Source organism: Haliaeetus leucocephalus, unplaced genomic scaffold (genome assembly GCF_000737465.1).
Source record: "Haliaeetus leucocephalus isolate CR32 unplaced genomic scaffold, Haliaeetus_leucocephalus-4.0 Scaffold932, whole genome shotgun sequence".
Lineage (NCBI taxonomy): Eukaryota > Metazoa > Chordata > Aves > Accipitriformes > Accipitridae > Haliaeetus > Haliaeetus leucocephalus.
The window spans coordinates 4,161,592-4,177,487 of record NW_010973368.1 but is presented as its reverse complement, the minus strand read 5'-3'; the positions used below and the strand labels follow the sequence as shown (position 1 = coordinate 4,177,487).

Genomic DNA, 15,896 nt, shown 5'->3' with positions numbered 1-15,896 from the left:
CCCTCTGTAGCTGATTCAAGTTCATTTAAGAAAAACAAAAGTAATTTATTTTGGTCATTTTAAAGCTTACACAGTTATCATTCTTATCTTTAGCAGTATAAAAGCAGTATGTGAAATGTTGTCATTAGCAGAAAATACACAATTGCACAAAGGCCTGAAAATTATTTCTTGCCATACATGTATTTTTAGTCACCTGAAGGGCAAACCAGATTTCAATCCTACTGCTCACCAACCAAAAACCAGCTCACAAAGGAACAGAAGTGAGTGTGCATGGCTAGGAACACTGTTACAATAGGACTGCTCAAATGGAAGATCCTTTTTGCTTTCTGCTATTAAGAATCTAAGCTCTTATATTTTAAGTAAAAAAGCCTCCTAGCACTGCAGCTATGAAAGACTTACTGGAGAATATAAAAGTGCATACAGAAGAGTTTCAGTTACAAGAACGCCTATTTCTCTTGCTTATCACCTCTTACATTTTCCTGTTACGGCTGCTATTTAACTACAATCAGCTCACCAAGTTTTTTTTCCCTTCTCTGTTGATGAGACTATCAGGTAGAAGCCTGAGCCAAACAAGGCAAAACAAAGTGTTTAAAAAAGAAAAATGTTCTAGTTCTTGTGGAATTTTGAGAGGCCAAAGCTCCTCCTACCAAGATGCATTTTACCTCCCACTCACTGTCAGAGAGGAAGGCCTACACTAACCTGAAACAGGGAGATAAACAAAAGGAGTTCCTGAGCTATTCAGTTTAAATAGACAATATAATGCCCGAGACACGGGTTGTGTTCAAAGCCGAGAAGACATCAGTTAACAAAATTAGAAGGGACAGGGCTGCCTTACCTCATGTGCACAAGCCACAGTGTGTGGGAAATCAGAAGCCAGCACTTTGTTCTTTCTAGAGAGAAGGAAACCAAGAAAATAAAAAAAGTAGAGCAGAGTCAGCTTACCTGGTTGCGATCTCTTTTCCCCATGGATGGTAACCAAAAACTGGAAGGAGGCAGAGCCGGAAGGACAGGTGGGAGTAATGACAAGGAAGGAATGAACACAGGGGCAAAAAAAAGGAGGGTTGGGGATAAGGAGAGAAGGGGAAGGGAAGAACAAATGGAGGGAGAAGGAGAAAGATTAAACATCAGCAGGACTCATTAAAAACAATGAATTTCAGATCCAAGGAAGAAAACTGGATACCAACAACTGGTGAAGGCTGGACCCACTGCACTGCAGTCAAGAGGTGCCATCCTTACCTATCTATTGCCCAACTAGAACAGCATTAGAGGCATGCCAAAGGATAGGCACCATGACTATTTCTGGTGCTGACTACAATTTAAATACACTAATTGGGGAAGGAGACAGAACACCAAAGAAAGAGAAAGCAATTTCGCAGCTGCCTTGTCAGCATCATTTCTGCAGTCTGGGTACACGTCCATAGCATGACTCCACAGAGAAGCTTTTTAAAAAATATATCATATATGGCTCAGTCTTTTCATACTGTGCAGAAGATCTGCAGTTATTTCAATGGCACATTATAAAGGAAAGAAAAAGCTGACTGTAACCAAAAGGGCATTTGAGCAGTGTCCACTCACTGGGGCAGCCTTACAGACAAAAGGGAAGTCAGCAATTGCAAATAAGAAAACAGAGAAGCCATCAGTAGAGCATTGTCTCCCATTCCATAGGTCACTACATGCTTAAGTTACCACCCAGTTCTTCATTCCCTTCAGTCCCAGGAGGGAAGAGGACCCTGTAGTTCTTCCTCCCCTCCCACAGTTCTACACAACAGTTGTTAAGGGCCTTACTCTTTCTGGCGTGGATCACTAACAACATGACCTAGCCTCTCGGTGCCCAGAGCGCTCATGGAGGTCTCCTGAAACACAAAGACAGGTAAAAGGTTGCAGACTCTCACACAGAGAGCAGATATAATAGTTTGCTGCTGCCTATAAGAACAGACCTTAATCCCCTGGGCTGCGTCCCTTCTTTCCCAGCCCACTCTCAGCTAAACATATTCACCCTCTCCTTTTAGAACCTCAACTGACCTGATTTGACTAATTAGAATGGCAGAAAATCATCCAGTTTTATTTGCGGGGCTTGATTTTTATTATTTTAATGATACTTGCTTGCACAGGGGCACACCAAGCAGTGGACCAGTACAAAATATGCAGCACGAGGATGCAGTTAAGAACAGGGGAAATGGCTGAGAAGTGCTTATTTCCAGGTTGCTGGGTTCAGCTGGGCCAGACACAGGCCGAGAGACAGGACATCACGTTGTCCCACTAACAATGGGGATTCATGACACACAGGTGAATGGAACAAGGAGTACGCATGAAGCTTTTGCCCTTTCTGAAAGCAACAATTCAGCAGCAGGACCTCTGGCAGCTAAAGAAAAGGTAGAACCTAGGAGGAAGGACCTGCTCTGGGAGCACATTTCTCCCTGCAAGACACTGCCCTGTATACGTGCTTGATGCTGACATACATGTATACACACAGCCTGAAGCACCAGCTGTTCATATCTGCATAGCAACTACCTCCAAAGAAGAAATAATACTTTGCAGTAAGGTTCTGAAGATGAGGGTAAAAGGCTTTCACAGGTAAGATTTGTTCGTGCCAGGTACATAGGCAAAATGCACTCAAAGTTTGGGGGAAGTTGTAGCAGCAAGGGTGAAAGATGGGCTATTTGTTACAGCAGGAAGATTATTAACTTAAAGTGCCATAATGTTTAAATTTACGGTTTATTACTGTGTAAATTACAAGCCGTACTTTTGGTAATTAGCAGCTCGCTGGCGGGGAGCTCTGAATGAAACTCATTATTTATGATTACAATTTAGAGAGAGATGGTGAAGGGGGAGCAGTGACCTCCGCTGCAAATGACAAAGATCCCTTTAAGGTGATGAAGATGAATTAAACAAGTAAATATTATCCTTCTCATTTGGATCATTAGAGGTACTGCCGACAGGCCCAGCCACTTGCAGGTGGCCTGAGGAACCCTACCCAAAGCCAGTCTCTTGCCAACTGAGAATTCATATCTTAAATGCTGGTTACAACTAAGCAAGGTGAGTGCAAGAAAGAAGGGGCAAACAAGGATTTTTCAAGTGTGACTGACAGAAGGAAGAAGTCGCATTCATCCAGACTCCAGACCCCTCTAAAACATCTTGCTAACAGACTCTAAAGCCAGCCAGCTCAGAACATATGGCAGTATTTTCAAAAGCACAGAGCGCATTCCAATAAGAGCCAAACACAGCCAACACCTTCCTTCTCAGAAACATCTTTTATGACAGACAGCAGCACTCAACACTCCAAGATCCAGACCCAACCAAGTGTATCCCTCCCTCTTTTAGATAAGCATCTGCAAAGTACTGCTTATTCCTTTAGCAACAGGACTAATATTTTGTTTGCCCTACATATAATAAACCTAGTCAATGGCTTTGGGTAACTTTGTCTACATTATTGCATATACCCTTTTATTCTTCTTTCTCCCCACTAAAAATGCAACTACTAAAACAACCTTCCTTTGCTGCCATTCATATCAGTCGGCTTCCCTATCTAAAATTTGGCCTTCCTTAACCTTTGAGTCACCTCTCTGACCTTGTACTCTCAGATTATGAGCATGGACAAGTCTCATGCCATCATCATTTCCCCCAACATTCTGCTTAAATCTTCTTGATATTTATGCTCCCTGTCATTCATCTTCAGACCTCCTTTCGTACTGCTTTTAGCACTGATCAACTGTCTTGGCCAATCCAAACCTGCCTTAAAATCCACTTAGTCACTCCATCAACTTCTGACAGTCAAAGCAGTTAAACAAATCAAACAATACATGAAACAAAAAATGTACAGGGTCCCTTTCTGCAGAAAACAATTCACGTGGTATCTTAGAATAGTACTTCAGGACTGATCAGCACTGGAAATACAAAATTATTATCTTGCAAAAGGGAATACCTTGCCAACAAGCCTCCTCCGACCTTTTCGGAGACAACGGGCAGCAGCTCCTGGAAGGCGATTCAGGCGAGCATGAAATCCTGAAAACCAAACCCAGAAAAACTGAGCAATGAATACAGAAGATTATTCCTGACAAAACCACCAGGAAAAACAGTTAGTTCAGTGGTCAAATCAGATCCTCTGTCTCTTGTTTCTCAATCTGCAAGAGGGAGACATGCCAATTTATTGACAAATCAAATAAAGCCCCTATTGAAAAAAAAGAAGACTCAAGAATGTGGGCAGCTGGTATGAATATTTTAGTGTCCTCCCCAGTAGTGCAGCTATTTTTAATTGGATCGCAAAAAAACCCAGATCACTAATATCAGTTTAAATTGCAGCACCTATGAACAGAATCTACTCTTGCCATCACATCAAAAGTTCTCAAACACATGGCATTCCTTATGGACCTCACCTCTCTGAGCTGGCCGTGAGGGCAAAAGGAACGTGGAATCTGAGAGCTTGTCCAGGCCTGAGTCAATCCGCTCCACTTCAGATCGGTGGTCAGCTCCCCACTTGGGAAGAAGGTTGGGGACAGTGAATCCTGGAACACATTCTCCTTCATAAAACCAATCACTTTGCTCATCATCTCCTAAAGAAATAGGATGGAATTAGCCACAAGTAACATCAATGTGCCCTGTGACAGTCCCACAAAATACTACAGGTAGGCATTTCTGGATGTGAAACAGCTGAAGTCTCATTAGGAATTCCTTCCTGAAGAGCCTTATATTTGTATTCTCTTCCAATGATCTGCAGTAACTATGGGGCCTCACTAAATGCTTTAAACTATCCAACTCATCAGTCTACAAAATTTCCCTATAGAACAAAGCCCTCTTTATAGACCTGCCTAGGGCAGCTTTAGCACTCCGTTGCAACTGCATCTCATCAACCTTAGTTCAATGTTGTGTGATGTCTTATGCAGAACTCTTTCTCTGAAGTAATTACTGACAGAGGTAGAGGCCAATCATTTGGCACACGTTTTAGGCTGTCACAGGAGAGACTTCACAACAGGAGAAGACCAGGCTCACAGAGTAAGCAAAAGGAGCATACGCACTGACGAGAAAGATCCCTAGTCTCCTAAGACAGCAGCTAAGAGGAAAACACACAGCTATTAGAAATGGTCACTCTGAGTGTAATTACTAACCTTGCTGTGAGTCTTTCTCAATCAAAATTCCTTAGAATCTGTCAGAACTACAGACTCTCTGCAAAGCTACAGCAGCAGCAACAGAAGTCATGACCAAAGTCTCCATAAAGCAGGGTCACTGCAATTAATGCAGTTGCAGTCTAAAACTGAACTGCATCAGACACCATTCATGGTAAATCTGCCTGGCCAGAAATCCTCTGAGAGCAGTAGCCCATAAGCAGCGTAAGAAAAAAGCAGGAAGAGGGCAAAGAACCTGACATACTTAGTTTTTCAGTAGCCCAACTAACAGACAGTCCCATGTAATTGCAAGGTACTTCACCTTGCCGTAAAAAGTAACACATCTGACTTAGGGAGAACTCTCGTTTGCCTACCATTAAGTCTCAACTCAAGCATCGCGACTTACTCTCCTTTCTTCATCAAGTTACATTATTCCTGACTGAAGTCTATTATGCCTACCCACACATCTTGCCAGACAAAAAAAAAAAAAAGAATCCAAGAAAAAAAAAAAAATCACCCTAGTAAAAATGCTGCACTCTAGCACATAACAGAAGGAGCAACACCCAAAACCAACTCCAATTAGCAACAAGTAGGACAGCCAGAACACTTCATCCCAAAGCTCTGATATTGCTTTTTATTTCTGTGATATGTCAGTAACCTAGCATGCTTGTGACAAATATATTTTAAAATAATATAAATATCCCTACCCACCTTATATTGAATTAAAACTAAGTAATGTTGGATTGTTCTTCTAAGTGATCATAATTTGTGCAAAAATATCCCTGAGGTTTGGGATCTATAAGCATAGTGCACTGTCATAACTCAAATCACTACTTTCACAAGACAAACTTTAACAATCAGATTCATATGCTAATACCACAGTAACTTTCACTGTGAGAGATCCCAATGCATTTAACAACAACAAAAAAATACCCCCAAAAAACCCCACCACTAACGACTTACAATCAAATTATAAACAAGCACTAGGACCATTCTCTGCTCACAGAAGTGCACTGTAGCTGGAATTGCAAAGACAACCTATTTAATTAGCAACGGCACAAATATTACATGACGTAACATCAAAAGAAGAGGGAAAAAAAACTACATTCAATTTAAGTATACTGCTATAATTTCCCATTATTGAGTTTGGAATTGTACTAGAAAACTATTTCTAAGATGATGATCTGTGACCAAAAAAAAAAACGTTTCATGGTCTCTCCATCTGACTGAAGCGGAGAGCTGTTGTTTATTATTTATTTCATGACTAGAAATTGTCTAAAAAAAGGAAAGAGAGTTGTTTCTTATTTAATCTGAAAGTGCAACAACATTTTTTAACCCTTTTTAACATAACTGTAAGTTAAAACATCTTGGCCAGAAAGCTATTATAGTATAAACTGTTTGAACAGACAGAGGCCTAATGACTAGGATGTCAAATCTCTTCTAGTACCCTGACAGGGAAGGCTGTAATTGGATTTTATTAATTTATTTAAATAGTATATTCTACATGCTCTTATGTATTGGGTATCCTACTTCTAGTAGCAGCCGAACATTAATGTCTAAAACAGGGTATAAAACCAGGGCATGTATATAGGGCAAGCATATAGACAAGTATATATACACTATTCAGTCTACATCAATCTTGCCTTGGGTGATGAAATAAAAATTCAACACTTCAGTCACCACCCTGCTTCGTCATCTGATATGCAAGTGCTCACTAATTTCAGCTCCCCCAGAACAGTCATCAGTAAAAAGAAAGGACAAAAGATTTGACTTTCTGTTGCTTTTGAAGGATGGGAAGCTGGAAACAGTTATTTTTTAGCAAAGGTCAAAGCTGATGTTTGTAATCCCTACTCTTAGGGAAAATATTATAGCCACCTAAGATCACAACAGATCAGCCTTACAGCCTAACATATCATCAGAAAACACGTAAGCATATTCGCTATCATTGTATTGCCTCACACACAGATACCTGGGTCAATAACAAGCTAGTGAAAGCAGCATTTCCTACTGAGTTACTGATACTACTTCCTTTAGCACTCATACATTCCCAGAAGAGATCTCATCCAAATCTTAGCTTGTGAAATGTGACAGAAGCAGAATGCACACCAGCAGAAGCTGCGTGGAATTACAGGTCTCTAGGGTCACATTCCACCTGCTCCAAATATAATAGTCCTGAGTGCCTATGTGCCTGCTACAACTCCTTTCACACTTACTTCTGCCATATCTCCCATAAACTGAACACTGTGTTGTCACTGATAAATAGAACCAGATTACACTCCACACTCAAACCTTCTAAGAAACCATTTCTGCAACAGACGTTGAAAAAACTAGGCTCTACTAATGCACACAAGAGCAAGGGAGGAACGCTTATTTAAAGAAATAAAATCTACCACATATTATTGTTGTCGTCTTAGCACAGTTTGTTAGGTGACTTGTCAGTACTGATTTTTTTTCCACATCATCTCTTCCTGCCCATAGAGAAAACAACTAACAGATTCAGGCACTAATGGTATGTAGACAACAATTAAGACACCTATAGAAACAAATCATAAGCTCTGCTCTTTCGTTATGGAGAACTCTAAAACTGCTCTTGCATTTCTGTGCCTTTCCGTAATAATAGCTTCTTATATTCCAAATACTATGGATCTGATTTACAAATTACTTCAGCAGGAAGAGAGTACTCTTATCAAAATTACACCTTTGTAGCCCTCAGCTCATTTCTCAACTTCTAGTCCCTCCCAGCCACTGGCCTCTCTCCCATACTTCCCTCTGTGCCTCTTCAAACATAGATCTTTCTTTGTATCTGTAAAGAAAGTTAAGAGAAATTCCCCAGCAACATATGAGGAAAATCACAGGACAGCTGTTACCTTGGCGGCCCTCATCATTGGTAAACAGGCCAGTATCACTGCTGCTGCATACACTGCTGGTTTCACTGTAACAAAAACAAACAAAAAATCCCATTGATACAATTGCAGCAGATACAAAACAAAAACCACTTTATTACATTTTACTAGCTTCTCTGAGCCCAAAATGCTTTACGTATCTCACAAAAATTGCATTTCAGATACATGGCTGGCTCTCACGGAACATAATTGCTTTATGTTAAAACCTAGCAATGCTGCATCACTTGAAAAAGAGTAAATTCCTGTATCTAGTCTAGTTCTAAGTTATCAAAAAGTAATTAATACAATGGCATTTGCCTCGGGTACTAGAGTTAATAACCTAACTATGACATTGTCTGGAATACTCACTAGGAAATCAAGTGCAGTTAAAAACTCTGTCCTTAGGTCACTTAACAGCTACTGAAAACCCTCTGAAGTTTTCTACTTCAAATTCCTTTTTCTCAAAAATGTTATACAGGTACATAACCCTGCACTTCAGTCTACGGCAACTTTTATTTTATTTGGAGGGAAGAGCAACTGGTACATTCACAACTCTTCAGCTGAATACCTTAGCACAGCATGACTTGCTGCTGCTGAATGCAAACTTGTTACAGCACACTTTGCATTTGCTGAAGCAGTTACAGGAGATTTAATTCTTGAACCAAAGAATTAAACTAGAAATTGATGTGTAGAAAGATGTTAATTGACTGTAAAGCTGGATGAATATTTGTAGCAGAAGTACACGTTGAGGTCAGTCCCAAGCATCTGATGGCTTTAATGCTGATATTAAACCAATCCTCAGACACTTTGGGCAGTACTTCCTCTGATTTAGCTGAGAGATATCAGAACAAGCAGAAACTACTTACTGCCCACCCCTTAGCACTAAGGCCTTAGATGCGAACGTTGGGTATAACTCGGCACTATAATCAATCTCCAGTCAGGGCATGCTGTTAGAAAGCATCTCTGGATCCCTCTTTTTCCAGGGAAATTGGATCATACTAGACACCAGTATCAGCTGGAGACCCTTTGATTCAAAATGCTGAATAATGAGGGACCACAAGATGTGTCACCCCAAAGAATTACAAGCACATAATAAAACCCCATTTTGTGAGCGTATTATTGCTCTTAGAAAATGCACTCTAAAGTGTAGCCAAATCATGCTGGATATCTACAAACTCTGCACCTTCATCATTGTATAAAGGCCATTTAAACTTAAAGGATGAATAGTCTGTACATCATTCCCACATTTCAGTATGTAAGGTAATATCAAATTCCAAATCAATCCATTACAAAGTTTTGCCATCCATTCACCCTCCCACATTATACACCATAGCAATTAAGGCCAAAGACTGAGAACCACGAGTCATTCATTTCATTCCTAGCTCTCCTACCAACTCACTGTATGACCCTGGGCAAATCTCTTAGCGTGTCTGCTTTCCCTTTTGAAAGCCTGGATTAAAAGTCCTCACAAGCAGCAGATGCGAGGATTGAGTGACTGCTTCATAAGGGTTTTAGCATCCTCAGAGGAAAGGTGCCTGAGAAAGGAAAAAGCATTGTCAAGATTCCAGATCATATTAACAGTACTTTAAGCATCCTGTTGTACGGAGATGTCTTTGGTTCCTTATAGATACACATTACTGCCAGAGCTTTACTGGACCAAACTTTCACAGATCTCACCCTCTTCACCACCCCTTTTACACTTCAGGGCTGAACACAAACTAGACTCCTACACAAGCCTTTCTGCAGGTCCAGTAAGCACTGATTAATGACCTCCACTTGCAAAGGAGGCTACTTACCTTAACCATGAAATAATGAATGCTATTGATCCGACAAGCTACTGCTATAGAGTGTTATTGATCACCCAATCTTTGGTTAAAATGGTCCTCATTTAGCAATTTCACTGTTGCAAACACCTGGAGCAAAGCATGCTTATAATTAAATAGTTTGGGGGAGTTAAAGTGAGAGGTGATGGACAGAGATCTCAGGTTTCCCCCATTTATTCTTTTGCCTGAGCTATTGTTTGTGTCAGGAGGGATATTGATTTTCTATAAAAATAAGAAAACAAGAGGCACCGAGGGGCTGCAGAAGGTCAGGCTGGGCTGGAGAAGGAGGGGAAGCTGAACACTCTATCTTTGTCACTTGCCTTCCAAGAGAGGAATTTTTTCTTTACGGAGAGACTGGCCTCCAATTCATTAGCTTAGCCAGGCTCTTGACTGCCACTGCAGGCTGTCATCAAAAGCGTAAAGCAACTGTACTGCACAGTCAAGATGAGCACTGGTTACACTCCCAGGCGAGAATACTGTACTGTTTTTTGCTGGGATAGAGTTAAATTTTCCTCATAGTAGCTCTATGGGTCTATGTTTTGGATCTGTGACCAAAACAGCATTGATAACACACTGATGTTCTAGCTATTACTGAACAGTGCTTAAACAGTGCCAAGGCCATCTCTGTTTCTCACACTGCCCTGCCAGCAAGTAGGCTGGGGATGCACAAGAAGCTGGGAGGGGACCCAGCCCAGACAGCTGACCCCAGCTGACCAGAGGGCTATCCCACACCATATGACATCATGCTCAGCAATAAAAGCTGGGAGAAAGGAGGAGGCGGGGGGGGACATTTGGGATTACAGCATTTGTCTTCCCAAGCAATTGTTACACATGATGGAGCCCTGCTTTCCTGGAAATGGCTAAACATCTGCCTGCCAATGGGAAGTAGTGAATTAATTCCTTATTTTGGTTTGCTTGTATGCACAGCTTTTGCTTTACCTATTATACCAACTTTATGTTTCTCGCTTACTCTTCCAATCTCTCCCCCGTCCCACTGCAGGGGAGTGAGTAGGCAGCTGTGTGGAGCTCAACAAATACATCAGCATCAAGCCAGTGAAGTCACACGGCACTGGTGGGTCAGTATAATCCCCAGTTTGAAAAAATCCTGTTAAGAGTTATGGCACTTGAGAGTAGATTAGACAAACTGCCCATCTCTCACTAGTAAGCACATCACTCAGAGTGATTTTTCAGACAGCTCTTGTACTATGGTTTGTTCTGCCCTCAAGCCAAACCCAGACCACTCTGGGAGTACTCAGACCAACAAGAGAAAGAACTTCAGCACTCAATATATAAATTGCCTTTACTTTATTATGGCTGCAGGGAATCTCAAAGCATTAAGGGACAGTCTTAGCAGTTAATTGTCACCTTAGTACAAATATACAAATGGCTACTTAAACTAAGACCACTTGCTTCCTCTGTTGTTTCCACAATCATTTATAGATCAGGCTTTGAGTCAAGTCATTACCCAATTTAGAACCATCATCATTCCCTCATCATGTTCCTGCACATCCTTCCTTCTGTCAATTTGTGTTCATCTCTTGCCACGTTTGGCAAACAATTTCAAAGATTTCATTTCATGCGCACTTTGAATCAGAATACTGCAGCACATCTTCCTCCAGGAAAAGACTAGGTGCAGTCCCACAAGCAAACTATAAAAACTACCTCCTCATTAAGGATCCATATCCAAAGCTTTCTCAGTGAATGGGAGTTTATCTACTGAATACAGTAGGGTTTTGATCTGCCTTAGGATAAGGAGCTTTCTAGAAAGCAGACAAAATGCTAGATATTTTAGCATTTACAGAGATTCATTCCCACATAACAAAGAGAAACAAGCATCAGTGGAGGGGAGGAAAAAGAAGGTAAAAAAAATATTCAACTCTGAATATACAACTTACGTCTGCCTAAAAACACATTAGTTTTGTGACATTCCCCACTGCTAGAGGAGTGAACAGTAGTGGAACCAATTCAGTATTAAAGTGTTTTGTAAATCACCAGATCACCACAGACTGCTTCCAAGTCCCACAAGCCATGTCAGTCACTCTCCCTCCCATCAGCTTGTGATGACAACCACACCATTCGCTCTCCTAGGCATTCAATTTTCTTCTCCCTTCCTCAGGATATGCCCTTGTTACAAATCTGTGCTAAGTACTTCCCTTACAGTACCAGAAAAAACAGCTAGAGCACAGTGAGAGTGAGGTAAGCACAGCCAGCTTCACTCTGCTGCTAGCAGCAAAGTGCTATATTTAGAGCAGCAGAGACCAAAGCATGATCCTTCACTGCTGTGAGGGATACTCTGCAGTGAAGAAGGTTGCATGTATTTCTCTCTCCAACTTTGACCCTCTCTAGTGAGTCATATAGCACAGATCACACATGTGGTGTTGGAGAGGTCAAATATTCCAACCCCTGGCTTTCCAAAGAGAATCCCAAGGATTTGGCAGCAGATGGTAAATGTCATGTGATGCAAACGCTTGCACAACAATTAGTTTGAGAGCAAGGAACAACTGAGACAGAACAAAGTCATCTCCCAGCATGGTCCTCAAGTAACAGTCAAAGCTGTTTATTTACTCTTTCAAATGCTGGCGCAAATAAAGGCCGGATGAAAGCCTGCTGGTTTAAGTTCAGGTTTGACATGATGGAACAGACTCTGACTGGTGGAAAAAAAAGCCCTCAAGGAACACTGTCCATCACTGCCACATCAAGTAAGGGTATCTCTCAGTCCATCACCACTGCCATGCAACATTCAGGGGCTACTCAGCACATTCCCTTTCGTGGACTACCAGCAAATAGCTCTCAAAAGATAAAAGTGCTTTTAACAACTAGTAGCAAAAAGGCATCCACTAGCCTCTTGAAAAGGCCCACTTTGCACCTATTTTTTAAGCAAATGATAGCCACTTTTTAAGGAAAAAAAATGACCACTTTTTTGCTACTTCCACCCTGTAAAGGTTACAAACAAACCACACTTATTTAGTAAAAATGCAATAGTGGTCCCCTGGATCAGGACAGTGAGGACATATTACAAACTATGCTCTTCACAGAAAATAGCATTGAGAAGCTTGCACTCCAGCTATTACCCACAAAGCCCTCAATAACCAAGTGCCATCTGTCCACTCTGACAAACCGCAGGAGCTAGACAGCCAGAACACTTAAATGAACCTTAACATATGAACAATTATACTGGGTCAAACAACTATACCTTCCAAATCCACTGTCCTCTGTCTGATAGTGCCTATTACAGTGGATGCTTGAGGAAAGAATATGAGAACATGACAAATACAGACCAACTGTTTCTTCTGTATATTCCTCCAGCTTCTAGCGGTCAGCAGTTTAAGGACTTCCTGATCCAGATCTTCCATGTGGGCTGTAATGCTTAACAGCCCCTGATAAATCTATGCTCCACATCCCTGTTTTAGACACATTTAATTTTTTTACCTCCAAAATGTCCCACAGTAGAGTTCCAAAGCTCGTGTTTCATGAAAAAGAATACTTTTTTTAAAATGTTTCCTCAATGTCTCCTGCTCCTTACACAATGATTATCAGCAAATAAAAAACCCTATTCACTTTCTGAAATCTCCTCCACCTGATTCTCAGCAGTTGTTTCTTTTCTAACCTGAAAAATCTCTTCACACAGAAGCAGTTTTATAACCCCAAACCTTCTATGGAGAGAATAAAAGTCATATGCAAGGGGAAAACTTCCCAAGAGTGACACACAAATTCAGACCATGACATTTACACTTCTCATTTTCATCTCTTGTATGAGATTGTGCCACAAATTCATGAAAGTTCTCCAAAATTGTAGATGAACACATGCCAGACTCCACTGTTTGTACAGGCTTATCCTGTAAGTAATACAAGTTCCCACCAACTTCTTTATCATCTCTCTACATTTTCCCCATAGCTAGCCTTTCAGTACCTTATTCCAGATCCAGAGCAGAGATGCAGAACTGCAAACAATATGTTTTGACTGAGGTTCACATAGTACCTGCACAGAGGACTAGTGGTCATGATGGGAGACCTGATCTGTTCCCTGTTACTACTTATGATAAATTCTGAAAACAAGAGATCAGTTCATATCAATCACGCGACACAAGTGCCAACGGTGGATTTACTCTCCAAAACTCAGGCCACAAGCATGCCACTTTGTAGCTGCAGGGCCACAGATATTTCAGAGGGCTCCTTGTGCAACAGAAGCCAGAAACATATCAGCTTGCCAACTTTTCAAGGAAGCGTTTTGGGTTATCAGTACAGCATTGACAGGAAAGACTTGGAAAAAATCTACAGTTTAGAAGTAGCTGAAATATTTCTCCTCTTCAAAAAGAGAACAGCACTGAATAACTTTGATAAGAACTTCTAAAAGCAAGGCACAGGATTTACAAGCAGCTGCAAGCAAGGTGGCCATCTGACTAGCACAGGGAAGAAACCGAGCTCTCACCATTCTGACATGTTTTCATCTGAGCCCTGTTTCTGTTCATCAGCTTCACACTCCATCCGCTCCTTCCTTCCCCCTTTGCTGAGGAAGGGCCTGTTCTCTCCTGATTCACAAAGGCCATGACTGGATGACGTCCAAGGGGCATTTTCTTTCCAGCGTGAAAGACGCTGTTTCTTGGCTGACTTGAACCTGCAGCCCCTCTCGTAGTTCCACTCTGAGACCCTGAGCTTTTGCTGGAGACTGGCAGCCACCTCTGATGTCACACGTTTGACTTTCCGTCGGCGCCTGAGAGGTCGACAGGGTGCATTCTCTGTAAAGGAGTCTGACTCATGCCACGAGTGTTGCTTGCTCCTTAGGGTGGCACTGAGAGCTGGGTGTCGTTTGACCACTGCCATGTCATCAGAGTCACTGAAATTGGCTGTCAGCACCTCGCGGCAATCCTTGACAGCTTCGTCCAAGCTTGACTCTGAGGCCTCACTGTAGCAGCAGGCATGCTCTGCCTGATGCGTGAAGTCTGAACGTCGTTTACGACCCCGTCTCTTGCGAAGCTGACGCCGCTGCTGCCGTGGGCTTAGGGCCATCTCTTCCCATAGCTCATCCAGCTTGTTTTGTTCTGAAGTCTGCTCTAAGGCTGAGGCCAAGTCATGCACCAGTTCATCCATTGGCAATGCCTACAAAAAATGACAATAAACAATTAGCACCAGACATAAATGCCACTACCAACACATCACTAGACTACAGTATGCTATAGCCTTTGTAACATTAACCAAGTTACACACTTACTTTGGAGTTGCCTGGGAGAACCCAATGCAGGACAACTGCTGCTTCTTGGGCTAACGCTCACTCCTTCCTTTTGCAAGGGTTAAACCCCTCTTCTAACCATGGTAGCAGAGATCTCGCTACTGCAGCAGTTGGGTCAAGTGCTCTGTGTCTGAAAAGGCCTTAAGGTTGCATCTTTTGCACTGAAGCAACATGCTCTATTACACATCTTAAGGGTATGACAGCCTGCAACTAGTTCGCTACCTGGTGTCAGTAAGCCACAGAGAGGGGTTAGCCTGCTCGGCAAACAGATCGAGTCTTCCAAAAAGTAGACAGACAGCAAAGGTGAGAGTAAAACAGACAGTAAAACAGGTAGTTTGCAAGCCAGCATCACTTCAACAGCAAAACAAGGCACGCGGGACCCTGTGCCCCTTACACCGGGGTGTATGAGACCTAGCCCCAGCTCCTACTGCCAAAAAATCCCACCCCTTCCACCTCACGGCTGCCAGTGTGCCAATCCCAAAGTCCTGGCCAAATCCCTCACCTCACAACCTCCTTCTCCCCACCCGCGCCTTGCAGACGTGGGATTTCTCTCCCCACCTCCTACCGGGCTCAGGAACATCCGCGCCCCCATCCCGCTGAATAACCTACAGCCGCAGGCCGCCTGCCCTTAGTCCGAGCGCCCTCAGGGACTCGGCCACACCATCTCCCTCCTCTAAAGAGAAGCCCGGTTCTTCTGCCGGCCCCACCGGGAAGCCCTACCCCCTCCCCCCCCCCCCCCTCCCCCGTCACGGACCCGCCACCCTCCGTCGGGCCTCACCCCGACCCCACTCACCGACCAGCGCCCCGCTCCGCCAGCCCCTCGTCAACGGCGCTTCCGGCCTCCCCGGGCCACTTCCTCCCCGCC

At 42.6% G+C, this 15,896-nt stretch overlaps 1 protein-coding gene across 9 annotated transcripts in view; it reads right to left on the bottom strand.

Annotated features, from left to right (window-relative positions):
• The window catches only part of GPATCH2L (G patch domain containing 2-like), a 35,331-nt gene extending 19,452 nt beyond the window's left edge, over positions 1–15,879 (bottom strand). For 5 of the 9 annotated variants that reach the window (XR_775406.1, XM_010583731.1, XM_010583738.1 and 2 more), the window contains exons 1-7: positions 15,825–15,878; positions 14,234–14,901; positions 7,967–8,031; positions 4,374–4,550; positions 3,923–4,002; positions 1,786–1,853; positions 836–890 (exon numbers count right to left, since the gene is read on the bottom strand). Coding sequence is in view for 8 of the 9 variants with exons in the window: in XM_010583731.1 (XP_010582033.1) it covers positions 836–890; positions 1,786–1,853; positions 3,923–4,002; positions 4,374–4,550; positions 7,967–8,031; positions 14,234–14,892 (1,104 nt within the window). In the remaining variant the exon portion in view is untranslated. Of the gene's footprint in view, positions 1–835; positions 891–942; positions 983–1,785; positions 1,854–3,922; positions 4,003–4,373; positions 4,551–7,966; positions 8,032–14,233; positions 14,902–15,013; positions 15,162–15,824 lie in introns of all 9 variants that reach the window. The other 4 variants (XM_010583733.1, XM_010583739.1, XM_010583732.1 and 1 more) reach the window with 3 other exon arrangements.
• Positions 15,880–15,896: the final 17 nt, after the last annotated feature.